Here is a 17979-nt window from a genome sequence, read left to right as displayed (position 1 = left end):
CATATGTATACCAAGTCAATTACTTGAAAATACTAACATCTGCTTATATTACTCGTGGTAAGTTGAAATCTATTATTTTATAAAGAAAAAATATTTCTTCATTGACTAGGAGGAAAATTGTTACAGTTGTTACATCGGTTGGTACAATTATCCATTAAAAGTAAGGTCTGATTATTTAATGCTCATCATGAGACTATCAAAAAAATTAAACATCACAGCTGGCCCAATAGTTTTTCTGAACTTCGAAACTTTCGCAGTTGTAAGTGCACTCGCTAATATTATTAAATATTGAATAGTTCGCTATCGTAATGAAAATTCTATTTGTTATTCAGGTTATCAAAACTTCATTTTCCTATGTAGCCACTTTAATATCCATATATCTATGAAGGGTACTAAATTTAAATCTTATTCAACCTCAAACTTATGATAGTTGTAATAGTGGTTAGCTTAGTTACCCACTAAAAATACCTAAACTTTTATAATTTAATCAATTGATTTTTAACGGAATTTTTCATTATTTTAACCTAAGGTTATTATCCAAGAACCACCATTTTAGTACAATTGTAGGTATAATTTTTAGCATAATTACATCATATGTATTTTCTTAATTTTTTTGATTTTTAATTGTTTTTAATATTCCATTATGTATGATTTTATTTTCCACAAAGAAGGTCTGAGGCTTTAGTAAAAATATCTGTTGGAAAGATTGTTGCTTTTCATCAATTAACAAGTACACTTTTTTGCTAAGATGTTTCAGAATTTATCTGAAAAACTAAAAGTAAAGCTTGTATATTGAATAACTCATAAAAAATAGATACTTCATAATTTAAAGTTATCATATGACTGTCAATGTTATTTTTATGCATGAATTATTAAGTTGGCAATGGAATATAATTGAATAATTTTTCGCTCTTGGCATATTGTGTAAAAAATGAATAAAATAGAATACGTATTAAAATTCTAGCGGGCGGTTTTTTGTAGTAAGCAGTATCAGTTGTTCTCTATACGAGTAAGCAGTTTCGTAGGTCAGTAATCATTCATGGAGCTCTTAATATCATTCAAGCGACCGCGAAAGTTTCACACGAAAAAGCTAAAAAATTTTAGTAATAGCCGCTTTTATTGAACTGAAAAAATTCAATCGTTGACGTGAATATGAGCATATCTAAATTTTTAAGAAAACCTATTGGTAATTTCTTATTTCTTCGTTCAGGCCAGTACTTTTGAGAAGCTTGATAGTCTTTTAACCGTTAAATTTAAATAATAGTTTTTTTACTGAATATATTATTTCGTTTGCAATTACATTTTAGTTCTTAAAGTTGCTCTCATTTCTCCAATTGTTTTCCAATTCCAATTCTAATAGAAATACTTTGGTCAAAATTATAATCTAAATTTTAGCATTAGATCAAATACTTGACACTTTACCACGATCGTCATAAAAAGCAGATTTATTGCCAGAAAAGAATTATGATTTGAAGAAAAATTTCGCCAACGACCATCAACGCTACAGCGAGACAACCAGAAACGACAAACAAAATCCAGGGATATACAGAAAATACTATAAGAGAAAAGGTGAAAATCAAGGTTCTAGCTAGTAAATCAGGTCAAAAAGAGATATACGAGTTTATATTCACATACAAGTCAGATGTACGTGTATTCTAGTCTTTTTCTTGGATGTCTTATCTTCACTGCAGAGTCGCACACAAACACATACGTATTTATACGGATGTGTGTTACATTTTAGTCACAGACCTGTCTGACAAGTGTAATCAGACTCGCTCACACACACACGCTCACACTCACACGTGAGGTTGGAGGCTGGAGAAAGAAAAAAAAAGAAAGGGGTAAAAAGAACAAAGCCGAGAGATATAGGCGAACGTAAAGATACATGACTCGAGTTGCAAACACACATACACACACACACACACACTCGGACTGAGATTCCTAATTATTAATGCAGCTGTGACGATGTCAGCTGGGCTTCCTTACATTACGTGTGTATATATACGTATGAACTCTATCTTTCTGTTGACCCCGTTCTTTTTTTCTTTTCTTTTTTGAAGCTGTACACAAAAAAAATTTTTTTCACAAGCCCTTCTAAACATACACACATGGACTTGATGAAAAATTTTGGTTCGGTTTAGGGGGCATTTTTCGCCTTACAGTCGTGGCTGTTGTATGTACAACCAACGACAACGAAAAAAAAAGCAACTTGTTTGTACTCACGTCGGTGACTTCTAAAGCATCCGGCACATCTTTGGTTATATCGGGATCCGGCGGTTTGTACTCGGGCAGCAGAGCGCCGTATTTTCTCGAGGCCATTCGCCTTCGCCGGTCGAGCCATTTCTGCCTCTCCGCCGCCTCGCTTTCCTCGTCGACGCCGAAGAACGTGGCAGTCTCGCGTTTGATGTAGCTGAAAAAATAACAAATTTATAATAATTATTAATTTTATATGTACATATTACGAGTCATGTTCGTGGTAATGATGCTCACTTTTTGATAGCTTCGGTGCGGCTCTGATTTCTCCTCAGAGTCCTGTTGCCGTTGTTAGCCTGTCTCTGGCTAGTCCCGGGCAACGGTATGCTCGCCGTACTGGTATTGCTGCCGGTCGAGAGCATCTGCGGCCTCGGGCCAGTCGGTGCCGACACGCTACGCTGTACATTGCTCTGCAGCGACGATTGCGGCTGGTGCTGGTGGTGCTGCTGCTGTGACGACGAGTTGCTACTGCTGTTTCCGCTTCCTGCTGGACAGGTGGCGGTAGACGCCGTGCTACTCGTCGTCGGGGTCGTCGAGCTCGATTCCGTCGACTGCTGCTGTTGACCGACCGGGTAAAGGTTGAGACTCTGCTGTTGCTGTTGTTGTTGCTGCTGCTGCTGTTCCGAGCCATCGGATATCGATGAACTATTGGTCGTCGCCGAATTGGGCGAGGCTTGCCTGCAATTCAAAAAAGTGACAATTATAGTTTCATCGTGATAGTTGGATAATTTATGTACGTAATTTTGAAAATTGTTATTCCAACGTCTCGCCGCGAGCACGAGCTTACGTAAACGATTTAGTGTATATACGTAATAATAACGTTGACAAAAGAGATTCGATACAGCGCATACCGGGTGCGCCGAGTAAACGTTGAAGAGGCATTGAATTTACAATGACCTTTCGGCGGGGCGCCCTTGCGAGCTGTGTGCCGCCAAGAGTCGGATCGGGTGGCCCCTGGCAGGTCGGGTTCAACCAGATATATATCTACACACACAGGCCGCAGCACGCGCTCTCAAGCATCGAGAGGATCAATCCTCTCGCCCGCGCACCCGTTTAATGCAAAAGCATCGGAGAGATCGTCCTACATGCGTTTTTGTCAGAAATACGAGCGAGCTGTGTGTTTAATTAGAGAAAACGCGAAAAGTTTAGAGTGAGAGAGAAAAGAGAGGAAAGCTTTTCTCTATCTCTCTCTGAGTCGTGTGCGAGGGAGAGCTCATTTGTGCGCGATTATGTTTCGGTTAATAACAATGAAGGGCTGGGATCGAGAGTAGTTTGAAAAAAAAAAACTGGTGTTTACTGTTGAATAACGAATTAATTCATGGATTGCCGAGCTTCAAAAGAGCCCTCTGAGCTCGGGCAAAAGCTAGGGCAGGATAATTTTGGGGGCAAAGTTTTGGGAATCATGTATAAGCGCACAAACACACTCACACAGACTTACACTCTGGTGTATAGGTGAGCTGAGAGGAGAGAGAGAGAAAGCTGTAACCTGAATGTTATCCGAAGGTCTTATCTATTCATGGTCTGGTACGTGTAACTCGTTTCACAAAGAGCAGATTCAAAGCTGTATTTTTTCTCTCCTCCCTTTTTTGCCGAGTAAACTAGTTTTGACTTTTTTTTGCGTACAATATCCCTCTTTCCTATACTTCTTTCACAAGTGAAGTATAAAAAATATCGAGAATTTACAGAGAGTGATCCCGGTCGAATTGAATGTACAAGATCGGCTATTACAGAATTCAGTTTGAATTTAATGCCGATATAAATTCGAAAGAAACGTAATACATACATCGTAAGAAAAAAAAATTACAATAATAATGCAGATCTGAATTTATAAATATAGATGGGAGTGTGTGGGCTGTGTGTGTAGGCTGTGGAGTGTGCGGAGGTAGAAAGCAAACTTTTATTTTACTCGCCGAGCATGAAAAAGATTTATTCAAGCTTGAGAAAAAAAGGGTCGCTTTTGCAAATAATTTAATCTTTTCACATTCTCTACCCCCGCTCTTTATACAATACAAAGCGTCTATTTCTCCCTTTTTTCTATTTCCAATATATGACGTGAATTGAATTAATCTTGACGCGGATTCTTTAAACTTCGACGATTGTCAATAGCAGGATCAGAGCTCGACTGAAGCAGGGAGAGAGCCAGGGATTGAGCAACGAGAGAAAAGTGAGTGAGACGCGCTTCATTCACATGATCGTATAAAAATTGAAAATCCATGAACCAACTCCATGGAGCTATCATGTAACGAGAAGTTCATCTTTTGAAAAATGTAATCACATTTTTTTTGCATCATCCTCATATTACATCGACATAATTCTAAGAAATAATTAACTAGGTAGGCTGATATCTTTACAAGCGAGTTCTTTTTAGCTAGAATTAATGACATAAGACAACACTCGAAACAAAAGTAGCTTAGCCAGAGAAAATGTGTCATCTGTTGGCGCTTACATTACGATCCTTGTCAACGTTGAATTAAGAGATGATCCTTGCCATCCTATCATTTTTATTGAAATGTTTTTTTCTTTCAAAACTAACGCCAGGTACATTTTTAATTTAGCAAAGAAAATTATAAATTTTTTCTCGACAAAACATAACTCTGTGACGAAAGAATTATTTAATATGTTGCGTTTCGTTTTGCAGGAGGAAAGAGACCGAGAGTGCGTATGAAAAACGATGAAGAGAGACGCAAATGGAAAGGGGGAAAATGAAAAAGTAATTAAGAATATGAAGAGGAAAAGAAGAAAAAAAGAAGAAGAAATTAGAACGAAGTCAGAGTCAGACTATACGATAAGAGTTGTATGAGTGTGTGCGCATGCGAATGTGGAAAAAAAGGCTAGGTTAATGTTGAAATTACGCGGCACCGCTCGCCCTGCTGTTGCTGTTGTGGATCTCATTGGAAACAATAAAATGAACGCGAGCAACAAAAAAGCAAATGCGAGAATAGTCGAAGAAAGGAATAAAAAAAAAAGAAACTTCACGAAGATCGAATGGAAAATATTGTTTTCATATTGCTATGTGAGGATGGAATGCCAAATACAATGAATTTATAAGAAAAAGGGGAACGCAATCCATAAACGCGCCGAGAGAGAGAAAAAGAGAGAGAGAGAAAAACATTTTTGACCCACTTTTTCCTCTCGAGCTGTGGATAATAATTTTTGAGACGCAACGCAGCGAATTAGCAGTTATTCAGCAGATATATTTTTGAAAAGCTGCAACTTGATATCAATCTCTATAGACGCACACTCCGCTTTCATTACTTATACGAATGATTTTTATTGCGCTCGACTAATTTTTGTCTCGCTCAGGATTATTGAACGACCTGAATACGACTGAGAATTTAATCAATGTTAAGGAAGAAAAAGAGGATGATGCACTTTTCGAAACGTCAAATATAAATAGTTGAAATAATGTTTTTTGAATTTAATGGAAAAAAAAAATTTTCAGAGATAGAGGAAACATTATTTAAATTAAAAAAGTAATTGCTAGTTAAAATCGACTACGTCTACAAGCCCCTTTGATAATCAGGCGTATATAATTGCCGCTAGAGAGAGTCTCGAGAAAATTGGCATGGCTCGACTATTGAGTCATTTAAAATTTAAAAATCTATTAAACGCGCTTATATACATTATAACGAGCCAGGGCCTAGTCGTAGGAAGAAATAGTGAAAGAGGGAGAGAGAGAGAGAGAGAGAGAGAAAGAGAGAGAGAGAGAGAGAGAGAGAGAGAGAAAGAGAGAGAGAGACAGAGCCGCGCGAGAAGAACGAGAGAAACTCGACCCACTTTTTTCTCTCCGCGCTTTTAATGCAACTGTTAATTTATGCTCGACTAGCATAATTTTTACAGACTGTGTTAAACTCAGCTCTTGTGGATGCTTGACTTATTTATTCGACGAATTGTAGTTGTAAAGTCCGCATTAAGCTAGAGAGAAAAGGAAGAAAGAGAGAGAGAGGAAGAGAGAGAAAACTTGCGGATTGTGCGAAGGGAAAAAATAATAAAGTATCATTATGGAATTATACAGGTGTATAACTTATGCGATTTTCTTGCTATGCAGCATAAGCTTTAGAATCCGTTGAGTTGAGAAAACAAAAAGGGAAAGAAAAATCTCGCCTTGGATAAAAAATATCAGAAATACCGATGAACGTTTCGAATCTTCATTCTTCGCTGAAAAGTCTTTGTCGGTTCAGCCCCCGGCCGATGTCGATGAACATGACAAAAAGAAGAAAAAAAAACGAGGAAAATTCCATTAGCGCAAAGGACCGGATCAACAGAAAAATGGACGTCAGGAATTCGACCTTTCACCGGTGTCGTCTTTCTTTTTCTTTTTGACATTCAAAAGCAGCAGAGAGCATGCGCGGAATGAAAAATAAATCGTCGACCGGTGCCGTTTAATTATATTAAAACATACGTTGGATGTTCAATCGTTTCAGGAGCTCTCGCGTACAATGGCATATTTAATTAGAAAAACGTTATACGTCTGCACCTCAACGTATGTTATATGAGTCTTTGTGAAGGAAATTTGAATATTTATAAACAAATAAAGAAAAAAATCCATTCTAAAGTCCGTGTCATTTTTCTGCGCTCTAGCAGATTTCTGTATACATGCAAGTTTAAACAACCCCCGGCTTGAAAGGTAATGTGAATATTCATCCCCTCGTCCCCGTCCCTCTTCCCCAAAAAGCTCGCGGGGAGGCAAAAGGTGTAAATAATGCATAAAATTAATGGTAAAATTACTCGTCGATTTTCCTCTCGCCTCGATTCATTTGCCATTCATTCGCGGGCTGCTGCCGCGGCGGCGATATTTATAATCAATGTTTTCCGTGGCGCGACACGACTTCGACGCGAATTCGCGTCGCATTTGCATAAAATACATTTCTGTATTAAGTATAAAAGCCGAAGAATCAATGAGAGGCCACGGCGACGAAGTTTGTGGCTTTCGCGAAACGCGAACTTGTATAAATACTCGATCGCGTACATACGAACAACTTATATACGCAGATATATATGTTACGGAAATTAAGCTATCAATCGGGGGGTCGGTCGGACTGCGAAAGAGGATGGGTGTGTAACGTGACTACTGCACTTATAACACGAGCTATATTGCCATATACATAGAGTAATGATCGTTATTATCGCAATAAATATCTTGCTTATACGAAATGATAGCAGTGCGAGAGTTGGAAATGTCGTGATAATTTATTAAATATATGCGTACGAGTGTACAATCGAAGGGATTGTAAGTCACAATGTCACACGATGATTACGTATCCCCCCCTTCAGATCCGCTTATGCCGCGCCGCGTGTATGCACACTTGCGTTAAACGAAATTATCGCGAATTTTCCGCCTTCCCTCCGCATACATCCTCTCATTTCCACTTTGCGCCCGGTGCAGAATTTGCGAAAACATATAATAACGATGTTATCCTTGCCGCCGCGAGCTTTTACGACGCTTCGCGTTAAATTAACGTTCGTTTATTATACGCGCTCTTCATTATTTACCATAGACGCACCCCCCAAAAATACATACGCACACGGTAGCGTAACGCAAAATATTAATGAAAATACGAGCTCTAAGTATTTTCCTTTTTTTTCTGCCGAGTGCGCATATCGAACTAACTCTTTCTCTCTCTCACTCTCTCTCTTCCTCTTTGGTGTGCGTACAATAAACTAATGGTTATGAAAAAAAAGTGGAGGATGGAACGAAAAAACCAACAGCAGTAGAATCGGCAAACGTAAAATAATAATAACCGCGCCAAGGTTGGTACCGCGCGCGCGTACCGAGTCGTATAATTGAAAAATTGGTTGCTGTTGTCGTTGCTGCTACTGCCCTCCTCCTCCTCCTCCTCCTCCTCTATCCCTCGCTTTTTATATCTGCGAGCATTCACCGTATAGTATAGTGACCCAACATTTCATAAAGTTTAGCGTTGGATGCATGTATACCGCCGCTGCACGAATTTTTCAAAAAAAGCAAAAAACAAAAAAAAAATGAAAACGAAAACGAGAAAAGGAACAAAAAAATTTACGTCCCTGCATAGGCGAACCGTACATATACAATTCCAAAGGGGGGGGGGGGGCGAAATTTGTGTGAATTTAAAAAAGTAAGATAAACAGCGAACGTGTGTGCTCCCGCGGCTAGCTCAGCTACGCGTAGTATATTATATATTTGAATGGGGCTACGTTTTACGCTCGTGGGTGTCGGGTCGAGTTAAATTACATAAAAAAGTAACAAAAAAGAAAAAATAATAACAAAGTAGATGCGTGCGTCGGAACTCGCTCCTAGGAAAAAAGAATGACGAATCGTGCCAACATGGAGAAAGAAATATTTTGACGCGTATACACATGTTTTGGTTATTTCGGGTATGAATTTACCGACACGCCAGCAGAGCCTCTATTACTGCCGCGTTGGGTCGTACGTTGACTCGTACTACTTGCACAGTTTGAGCAATTGACCTTTGAGGTACGACTCTCCAAGTAGTATATCGTAATTTTCGACCAGCCAGCACGTAAAAGGCACGTCGTCGTCGAGGTCGTCTCGTTCGTTGTTAAATAATCGATTCGTTAACAGTTCCGCGGGCTGCCGGTGGCGAATTAATTAAGGACTTTTCTATCAACGAGTGGCTTTCCGCCCACCTAAACCCACTATTGCAGCTAGCTCACTGATATCTCGAGTAAACATTGTACATCCCGCTCGCGAGGTTAAACGAGCTCTCTCTTTTTCTCTCTGTTTGATCGTCGTAATTTTGCGAAGAGTTCGAGCCGTAAGAACTGCTGCCAGTCGATATTTTGGATTATCGAGTTTTTAACTATTTTTCAATATGGGATGAGTTCCGAGGTAATATTTCTCTTCTTTTTATACCATATGCTCGAATACTTGCAAACTGTCGATGTAATTTCGCAAAGTTTTTTTTTACTCAACTCTGCAGCCGAGGATCCTCAACTTGATTATGGAGTTGGGATTTTATATTGAACGGAAATCGTTCTGCATCTCGCGCGCGAGCACACATATGTGCGGCGATCGAGCAATAAATTTTCCTGGTCTATATATATACGATTGGAATGGAAAAAATTACTAATTAAGTGTCGGGAAATCACTATGCTGTTCGATCGTTTTTAACGTATAATTTCGAAATCGTTGAAATTAGTTACATTCGTGTAACTAATGTTGTAACTAATGAAACGACACGGGTCCACGTTAATTAAATTTACGGATCTTGCGCACAAAGAGAGAGAGAGAGAGAGAGAATCGCGCACAGCGAACCAACCAACAACGAAAAATCCAGCAACCTGTGTGCACACCTCGGATACATATACCACCTACATATATAGTATATAATAATAATAATGAAACATTGACGTCCCGCGCGTGCGAACAAAGCAGCGGGGGAGGATGGAGGAGGGGGGGGGGGCGCTTTAACAAAAGCAAAATCAATTAAGCCCATAAATTAATAACACGGTATTATACGACCCTAGGCAATTGTTAGCATGCCAAGCCAAATATGGCAATTCTAGCAGCTGCTGCCGCTGCAGTATAAGCTCATAATAATTATACGATCGCGTGCGCGTGTCAGTTATGACTGCCAGCACTCGCGTTTTCTCTCTCTCTCTCTCTCTCTCTCTCCTCTCACCCTGCGTATAGTCAACACTCGTACACGCACATACACATACACATACACATACATATAGACGAACTTCTCTGGTTATATGTAATATACGTATTGTTCACTTCTCTCTCTCTCTCTCTCACGAGCGATTGATTATTGTGTTTTGCGCGATGAAACCACTAGTTACACGGACCCGCGCGGACGACTCCTCCGCCTAAGCTAGTTTCAAGGGTCTTCTCTATTCTATAACTTCGATTCCGCACCGCGCGCAGTATATGTATTATAATCCCCTTGAGTCTTGAAATGCGCGCCCCGCACACACAGCACACACATACATACACACACACACACACACACACACACACACTCACCCACACAAGGCAAAGTTTGATTTTCAGTTTTCGGACGCAGAAATATTACTACCAACGTATTGTGTATGCATATAAGCGGATCGTTACCCAAGCCAGGATTTATCGATAAATAATGCCGATGTAGCAATAATCTCCCACTCTGTATGCCCGCGCGCTAGTATTATTTCACATACACAAACGCATAGACATCCCTTTTATTAGTATAATTCAGACGCAGAGAATTTCGCGGAGTCTCTCTCGCCGTGTGTAATTTGTGACCTACTTTGAGTGCGGGGGGAGGGGGAGGGGGCACCGCATTAAATACATGCACACACATAACGCGAGAGCGCAAGCACAGAGCATAGTGAGAGAGAGAGAGAGGAGAGAAAAGTAACCTATCTGCAGCAGTGCAAGTACGCCAAGTGCTAGTCCGAAAAATGAATTACGACGTCCCGTTACACTTCCTCGACGGAAATGGAGTTTCACCACTATGTGCGTTATACAACGCGCGCCGTAGTAGTAGTACCTAGTAGCAAAGCAAAACGTTGCACATAGCTGCACACACACACACACACACACGCACAAAGACACAGAGATACGGCACACGTAGAAAACACAGAGAAAACTAGACGACTGTCATTCGTCGCGTACATACATATATACACTCTCGCTCTCTCTCGCACTTTTCCCTCTTTCCCATAGTATAGTGCACCGAGCAACACACCTATGAATTTTCGAAAGCTCGTCGTGGCACGCCTGGCTGTCTGTCTATCTCTGTCTCTCTCTCTCTCTCTCTCTTTCTGTGCAGTAGTAGCTCCGTATATACACAGCGCGCAAAGTGGACTGAAAATTACATTAAATATTTGAGCGAGCGAGAAAGAGAGAGAGAGAGAGCGTAAGATTATCTGCACGAGAAGCTGTTACTGGTGGCTAGGGTTGGCCCACAAGAGAGACAGCCGGTTTTAGCGGCAATTAATTTAATGAAAAACAAATAGAATGAAAAACGACGGTAGGAGAGAGGTAGGTGCATAATATGAAAGAACTACTGCAATAAAGATCGGAGCAGCTATTGCGCGCGGGGAATCTTTTAAATGCAGCAGAGAATGCTGTTTATTAATCTCTCTCTCTCTCTCTCTCTCTCTCTCTCTCTCTCTCTCGCTCTATCCTTTCAACTTTTATTTTTTTTTTCTCTCGAATTTATATAATGAAAAGCGTCCTAGAGAAAGAAAAATCTTACTCCATATATACCCGAACGATTCGGTTACGCTTTTGCGAGTTCAATTCTTTTTGTTTTGTTTGACCTCTCTCTCCGATCTTTTTTTATTTTTATCTACCTACGACTCTCCGCAGAAAGGAAAGAAAGATTGGTGCGCACACACACGCATGCACCCACACACATTTTACACGAACACAGTGGATCGATTTCTATTTCCGATATACAAAAAAAAGGCGCGCTGCAGTACACAAAGGAGGATAATCCAAGAGCGAGAGAGAGCGAATCGTATATATACGGTTATTATGGTATACATGCAGCTTTAAAGAGATGCGCCGCGGCAGAGGCAGGCTTTAATTTAAAACCAATGCCCCGTGTGTGCAGCTCTCAAATCGAGCGGCTAATTCGATTAACAGATTATTCTCGACGCTCACTCGCGAGCACGCGATAATGCACACACCGCCTACCCGGGGATATATATATGACGTGCCGCGACCTCGGCTGCGATCCGCGAGCGAACGAGGAAGAAGAAAAAAAAATATTATTTTGAAATTTCGCGTCGACGCGCTGATCATGGAAAGTTATTAATAAACGCGCGCGACGGCCGTTGGCGAGCTCGAACTTTTATGAAGTTAGAATTAAAAGCTCTGTTATGATCGAGTATCGAGGATTGATCGCGTCCGCGAGTGCGCGCTCGCGGATTTGCGCTCCAAATGCAGCTGGGTTATTGCTGTTGCTGCGACGCACATATCTATTATGCTGCTGCGTATCCGAAACATCGAATTCCGCGCGCGCGCACTTGATGGATGATTTTTTGAATATAATCGGCACGTATACGGAGCCATTAATGTGTACGACCGAGCTCTCTCTCTCTGCGATTGTTCTACTATAGAAATTCATTTCGCGAGAGAGAGAGATAGAGAGAGAGAAACTTCGCAGCTATGTATGCATGTACGCGTACGTACGTGTTAAAATATACATACGCGCGCTTCGGCTGACTTGTACGCGTCGAAAAACGTCGGGGATAAAAATCTACATTTAATTCATACGCGCGGCGAAAAAATCCATTTCAATTTTAAAATGAAAAAAAAGACAGAGAAAGAGAGAAAGAGAAAAGTAGGAGGAGGAGAGGCACGATCGTCTCGAGTAGGTAGAATCAGAACAACGACGACGACGACTACGACGACGAATATATACTTATATACTTCAAAGACAAACGGTAGAAACACGCGAGCCGAGCGCCGATCGAATTTCTAGGGCACGAGAGGAGCGTATATCTAGATACGTATATAGAACGCGCAAAGAGCGTACCTAGCGGTGGGTAGAAGGTGACTGGGAGCCGGGAGCGAGAGAGAGAGAGAAAGAGGTGAGGGGAAATTGCGCATCGCGACGAGAGGAAACTGCCGCTTCCGGGTCAGCGGATAGCGGAGTTATTTCCATTTTTTTATTAACCATCCCTTGGTTCGCGCGTAATTGCCTGCAGCAGCAGCAACCCCAAACGCAGACACCTTCTTGTACTGCGGATTAGCCGCGCGCTTGTGCTTATATAAGGCTCGTAAGCGATGAATCTTGGTTATTGTATATGATTTTCAATTTGTTTAGAATAATAGGTAAGACTGGGAATTAATTCGGAATGTTTTGTGCATTTGGTTGCAAATCTCGTTACGGGAAGGTCCACAATATGCTAATCAAAGACCTATGGCTTTTGTTGATTCTTTGATAGATGCGATTTTATTCTGACGTCGTACGTGTTAAATATATTTTGAGAATCAACCGACCGAATCAAAGTCTACCACATAGTTGTAGCCTTTTCAAAAACTCAATTTTGATAAAAAAAATGAGATTTAAACAAAAAACCTTAGTCCATCAACGTCATTGAGCATGATCAAAGTATTTTTAAAATTTTAATGGTACCTAATAATAACTGCCTTTAATACAATCCTATCCAATAAAAGTAGTGAGGATTTTGGCGTTAGCATTTTATACGCGCTGTGATTGGTTGTTCAGTAGCTTGCTTTTGTTTTGTAGCGCGCAAATACGAGTATTATAGTAAGTTAAGATAAGAAAGTGGAATATTAACCTATGGACGGCTGAAGACTAATTTTGATTGGTTTTCTCGAGGAGACGCTGAGGTGAAAAGCCGACCTATTGCGTATTTTTACAGTTTATAAAATAACCTTTATTTAATTTTTCTATTTTAAATGTTGAAAAATGGCAAAACGGAATAAGAAAGAAGAGAGCGCGCTGAAAGTCGAGCTAGTTCCTTTAATAGGAAATAAAACTATTTAATTCGTATAGCGAGTAATTCTTATTCAATTTCAATTATTCAATTATTTCAAGAGCAATTATTTCAATTATTCATCATCTCTTCATTAACATAATTTGGCTACATTGCCATGGGTCTATAAGACACAGTCGATCGGATGTTCGTTCGCCGTGTGTATTTATAGCTCATGACAACACTGCTCCAGGCCAGCAGACGCGAGCCTTCTATACTTTTGTTCTTGTTGTATCGAATAATTTATCATCGTTGGTATAAATAACAATTAAGAGCCACAACGTCTCTGTAGGCCAGCATATCCACAGTACACGTTCCCGCGCCACAGAGTAAACAAAACGAAGGAAGATCACGACGATCGACTACAGCAAATTATTAAAGCTGAAAAAATATTTCAGATCGTAAACGACTTCGCGTCGTACGTAAGTGTGCAGAAAAATGGTCCGGTCCAAAATTTTGGAAAAATTGACGAACTTACTAGAAAATTTAAATTTGGAGAGCGAAAGCGACCGATGGGAATTTCTCTGTCAACTTGAAGATTTAATCAGCAAATGGAAGAGTCAACCTCTGAGTCTTCGAGAAATTTGTCGGCCCGAAGACATTGAGCGTCTTCTCTGGGATTCCATATATTATAAGTAATACATTACATTTAAAAAAAATTTTTTTATAACTTTGATTATGAGCTGTAGCAGCACTCAATAGCTATGATCATCCAATGAATTGTTTCGCACACAGGTGTACGACCCGTTCGAACCCGTTTGCTCAAAAAAAAAAAAATATGTCGTATAGTGTTCGAACGTGTCGTGCGTCCATAACTTAATTTTTAATTTTTAATTAATGATATGTCAACATCCCAGGCAAATCAATCGAAAGGCCAAATTCATCCGTTTCGTGGCTCGGGGCGGCTACAAAAACGAGCCCAATGTCGATGCAGACGGCAACCCACTGGTGCAGCGCACCACACCGTTGCATCGCGCGGCCGCCAACGAAAACCTTGACGATAAGATCGCCGTCCTCAATGACCTCTTTGAGATTTACAACAACGTGAATTACATCAACGAGGCCGGCCTTACGCACTTCCAGGTGGCCTGCAATTATGGCTGCGACGTCGCTGTCCAGAAGTTTCTCGAGTTCGGCCAGGATCCCAGTGGCCCCTTCATAGAAAACGGCGATTCGCTGCTGCACGTGGCTATGAAGCAGGGGCACGCGAAGGTGGCCGAAGCGCTGCTGAGAAAAGGCGCGAACCCGAACGTGACCAACCGCCAGGCACAGACACCTCTGCACATTGCTTGCGCGAGGAAAGAAAATGCTTATGCCTTGTCGAAGTTGTTATTGAACATCTGCTACGACATGGAGACACGGGTGGATGTCGATGCCCAAGACATGAACCGTTGCACGCCGTTACACCTGGCTCTGCTTAAAGATGATAGAAAAACGGCCCAATTACTGCTGAGAAGAGTCGCCAATCCCAATTTAACCAACGCGAGAGGAACGACAGCTTTGCACCTTATTTGCAACGCGAGCGGAGACGACGAGGGCTTGCTGAAAACGTTGCTCGCTGTCAACGAAGTGCACAATCGCAATGTGCTCATCAATGCACCGGACACGGGCGGCCGGACAGCGCTGCATTTCGCTCTCTTTCGCAACAACAAGAAATTGGTAAAGTTACTGCTGAAAAATGGCGCCGATCCGACCATGATCGACAAGGAGGGATGGACGACTCTGCACATCCTCTGCGAGAAAAAGAACGACGGCGACGAGTTGCTCAAGACGTTGTTCGAACTCACCGACAGCCAGCGTCAGCTTGCGCAGATCAACATCGTCAACAGATCGGGCAGCGCGCCGTTGCACTTGGCCGCGCACAACTGCAATCGGAAAATGTGCAATTTTCTGCTGAAAAACGGCGCCAATCCAAACAAAACCAATGAAAACGGACTGACTCCTCTGCACATTATTAGCCAGAAATGCCTCAATGGCGACCTGACCCTCAAGCGATTCTTCAAGATGTGCGACAAATATAAGCGAACCGATATGGAATTCGATGCCGAAATAGAAGTCGATACGGCTGACAAAGAGGGTAACACGCCGTTGCACTTCGCCATCCTCTACAACAACAAGGAGGCGACCAAGACGCTGCTGAGAAGAGGCGCCAATCACCAAGCGGCCAACAAGGAGGGATCGACTCCTTTGCACTTGATCAGCAGCATAAGCAATTGCGTCGAATTGATGGACACATTGTTCAAGGAAGTGCGAAGGAGGGTGGACGTCGACGCCCAGGACAGTAAGGGTAATACAGCGTTGCACCTCGCCATGCTTCACAACAACGAGAAAGCGACGGAATTGCTGCTGAGAAGAGGTGCTTGTCCCTTTTCGACCAACGCGGAGGGATCGACTCCGCTGCACTTGATTTGCAACGGTGGACCCGATAATATTACATTGTTGAGGACATTCTTCAATGTCAATCAGGAGCAGGGTTGTCCGGTGTTGATCGACTTACGGGACAAGCGGCGCCGGACACCGTTGCAATTGGCCGTGGCGAATTGCATGCCGAACGCGGTCCATGCACTCTTGTATCACGGTGCTAATCTGGCCAACTACGTCTTTGTCGCTCCTCTCCGCTACAGTACGGTACAAAGGAACCACGAAAGCAGACACAATTATAAATTGAGGCTAGCGTCTGGCATTATGGCCATCGCCGAGAGTCTCGAGAAAAAAGGATACGTGTTTGAACGTAGCGACGCCCTCGCGATAATGGAAGTGTTCGTTGAGCACGAAATATTCGAGAGTTCGGCGGTCGCCGTGAAACGTTTGTGCGCGGACGAGAGCTTCGCAAGCCAGGCGCAAAAAATAATGATCAGTGCGGGCTGGCCGCTCCACAAGTTGATCCAATTGGAGCCCGACAAGGCGGCAGGATTACACACTCACGCGGAGTACCACAAGTTCGCCAGTTCGGAAAAATTGAGTCGATTCCTCGAGGCGCGTCACGAGGAGGTTTGCGCTCTGCGTATGTGCGAGACGACGACGAGAAGATTTTTCCTGCGTTGGGCCCTGGAATGTTTCATGGAACTGACGAAAAATCGACTGCCGACCGAGTGCAGCGAAATGGTCATCAAGAATTTAACGAACCAAGATTTATATAAAATTTGCTTGGCCTGTTCAGGGAAGTGACAGCGATAAACATATTTGCAATATTTTCTATATCTCATATAAAATTTTTTATATTCTTCATATTCTAAAACATATTCCATGAATATATAGTCAAAGTATATATATTCCATTCAAATAAATAAATGTAAAAAGTGAGTTTTTATGTTTCTATTGACAAGCACACGTTCACTTGAAATAAATTATCTTGAGTTGTGTATACATTACCACGGCACCTGATCGAGACAAAAGTTATCTTTACAAACGTGAAAAATGTGAATATTAAAAAAAAGTATCCAAGTCGAAGAAACTCAAAAACTCGAAAAAATCGCGAGTACTTGCTCGAGTTCTGCTGATCGTCCCGGTTCTTGAATTTTTTCAATTTGACTCGAACTCGCCGAGTCGGGTTAGATTATCGCGCGCGCGTACTCCCTTTGTACGATTTTTACATGTTTACTCTTCATATCCAACACACCGACAGAAGTTTCACTTAAAAATAAAAAGAAATGAATAAAAAATAAAGCAAAATGACTAATCGCTGTTCCATTACACGGGGACAAATTATAAAACACTCTCGTTTTCATTAAAGGTCTAAAAAGTTTCGCTCGCGTATATAATGCTACATAAAATAATCCCGCGCCCTCGCTGTCTGCAAATAGAAAATCTGTGTTAACGAGCCGACTTCGAAGCTGTATACAAGCCAAGAAAGAGAGAGAAAGAGCGAGTCGAGCCATGTGAGCCCGATTTTTACTACTCAGTGCCTGCACTGTGCGTGCTGCGAGAGCTCGCGAGCAGTGTGAAGGTTGAAATCTAATTTTCAAACTTTTGGCGCACACACACACACACTGGCTTATACATACATGTACAAACTGATTCACAACTCACAAACGGACGCGTGTGAGTGTGTCTGTATGTGTACCTCTTAAAAACTCTAAAAACGTGTCTATAGATCGAGAGAGAGAGAGAGAGAGAGAGAGTCGAAACGAGGAAGGGGAGAAAAAAAGAGAGCCGGCGCACGAAAGCTTTGCTAAAAAGCCATTCAAGCCTCGTGTGCGTGTTTGAAAAAAACTGTACGAGGAGCGAGAGCCAAGTGTATATATGTCTATGGAAGAGGGCAGTGAAAAAAAAAGAAGAAGAAAGTAGTAG

The 17979-nt window shown here is 41.6% G+C and overlaps 2 protein-coding genes across 2 annotated transcripts in view; one reads left to right on the top strand and one right to left on the bottom strand.

The window, feature by feature from the left end:
- The window catches only part of LOC106649660 (inactive rhomboid protein 1), a 108636-nt gene that overhangs the window by 19895 nt on the left and 70762 nt on the right, over positions 1-17979 (bottom strand). Inside the window, exons 6-7 of the mRNA XM_014367190.2 lie at positions 2491-2931; positions 2224-2410 (exon numbers count right to left, since the gene is read on the bottom strand). Coding sequence (XP_014222676.1) covers positions 2224-2410; positions 2491-2931 — 628 coding nt within the window. The remainder of the gene's footprint in view (positions 1-2223; positions 2411-2490; positions 2932-17979) is intronic.
- Positions 13888-17019, top strand: LOC106649661 (ankyrin-1-like). Its single transcript, XM_014367191.2, has 2 exons — positions 13888-14324; positions 14547-17019. The coding sequence occupies exons 1-2, from the start codon at positions 14128-14130 to the stop codon at positions 16855-16857; spliced, it is 2508 nt and encodes an 835-aa protein (XP_014222677.1). The 5' UTR covers positions 13888-14127; the 3' UTR covers positions 16858-17019.

This window comes from Trichogramma pretiosum, unplaced genomic scaffold (genome assembly GCF_000599845.2).
Source record: "Trichogramma pretiosum strain Unisexual culture from Peru unplaced genomic scaffold, Tpre_2.0 scaffold37, whole genome shotgun sequence".
In the NCBI taxonomy this organism is placed as follows: domain Eukaryota; kingdom Metazoa; phylum Arthropoda; class Insecta; order Hymenoptera; family Trichogrammatidae; genus Trichogramma; species Trichogramma pretiosum.
Note: the sequence above shows the minus strand (reverse complement) of the source record. Positions and strands in the feature narration are given on the sequence as shown.

Bases quoted from the DNA above. Each gene is read 5' to 3' on its own strand.
- LOC106649661 (XM_014367191.2), top strand. From the start codon at position 14,128: ATGGTCCGGTCCAAAATTTTGGAAAAATTGACGAACTTACTAGAAAAT. The intron at 14,325-14,546 runs GTAATACATTAC...TCAACATCCCAG, and splicing joins TGGGATTCCATATATTATAA to GCAAATCAATCGAAAGGCCA.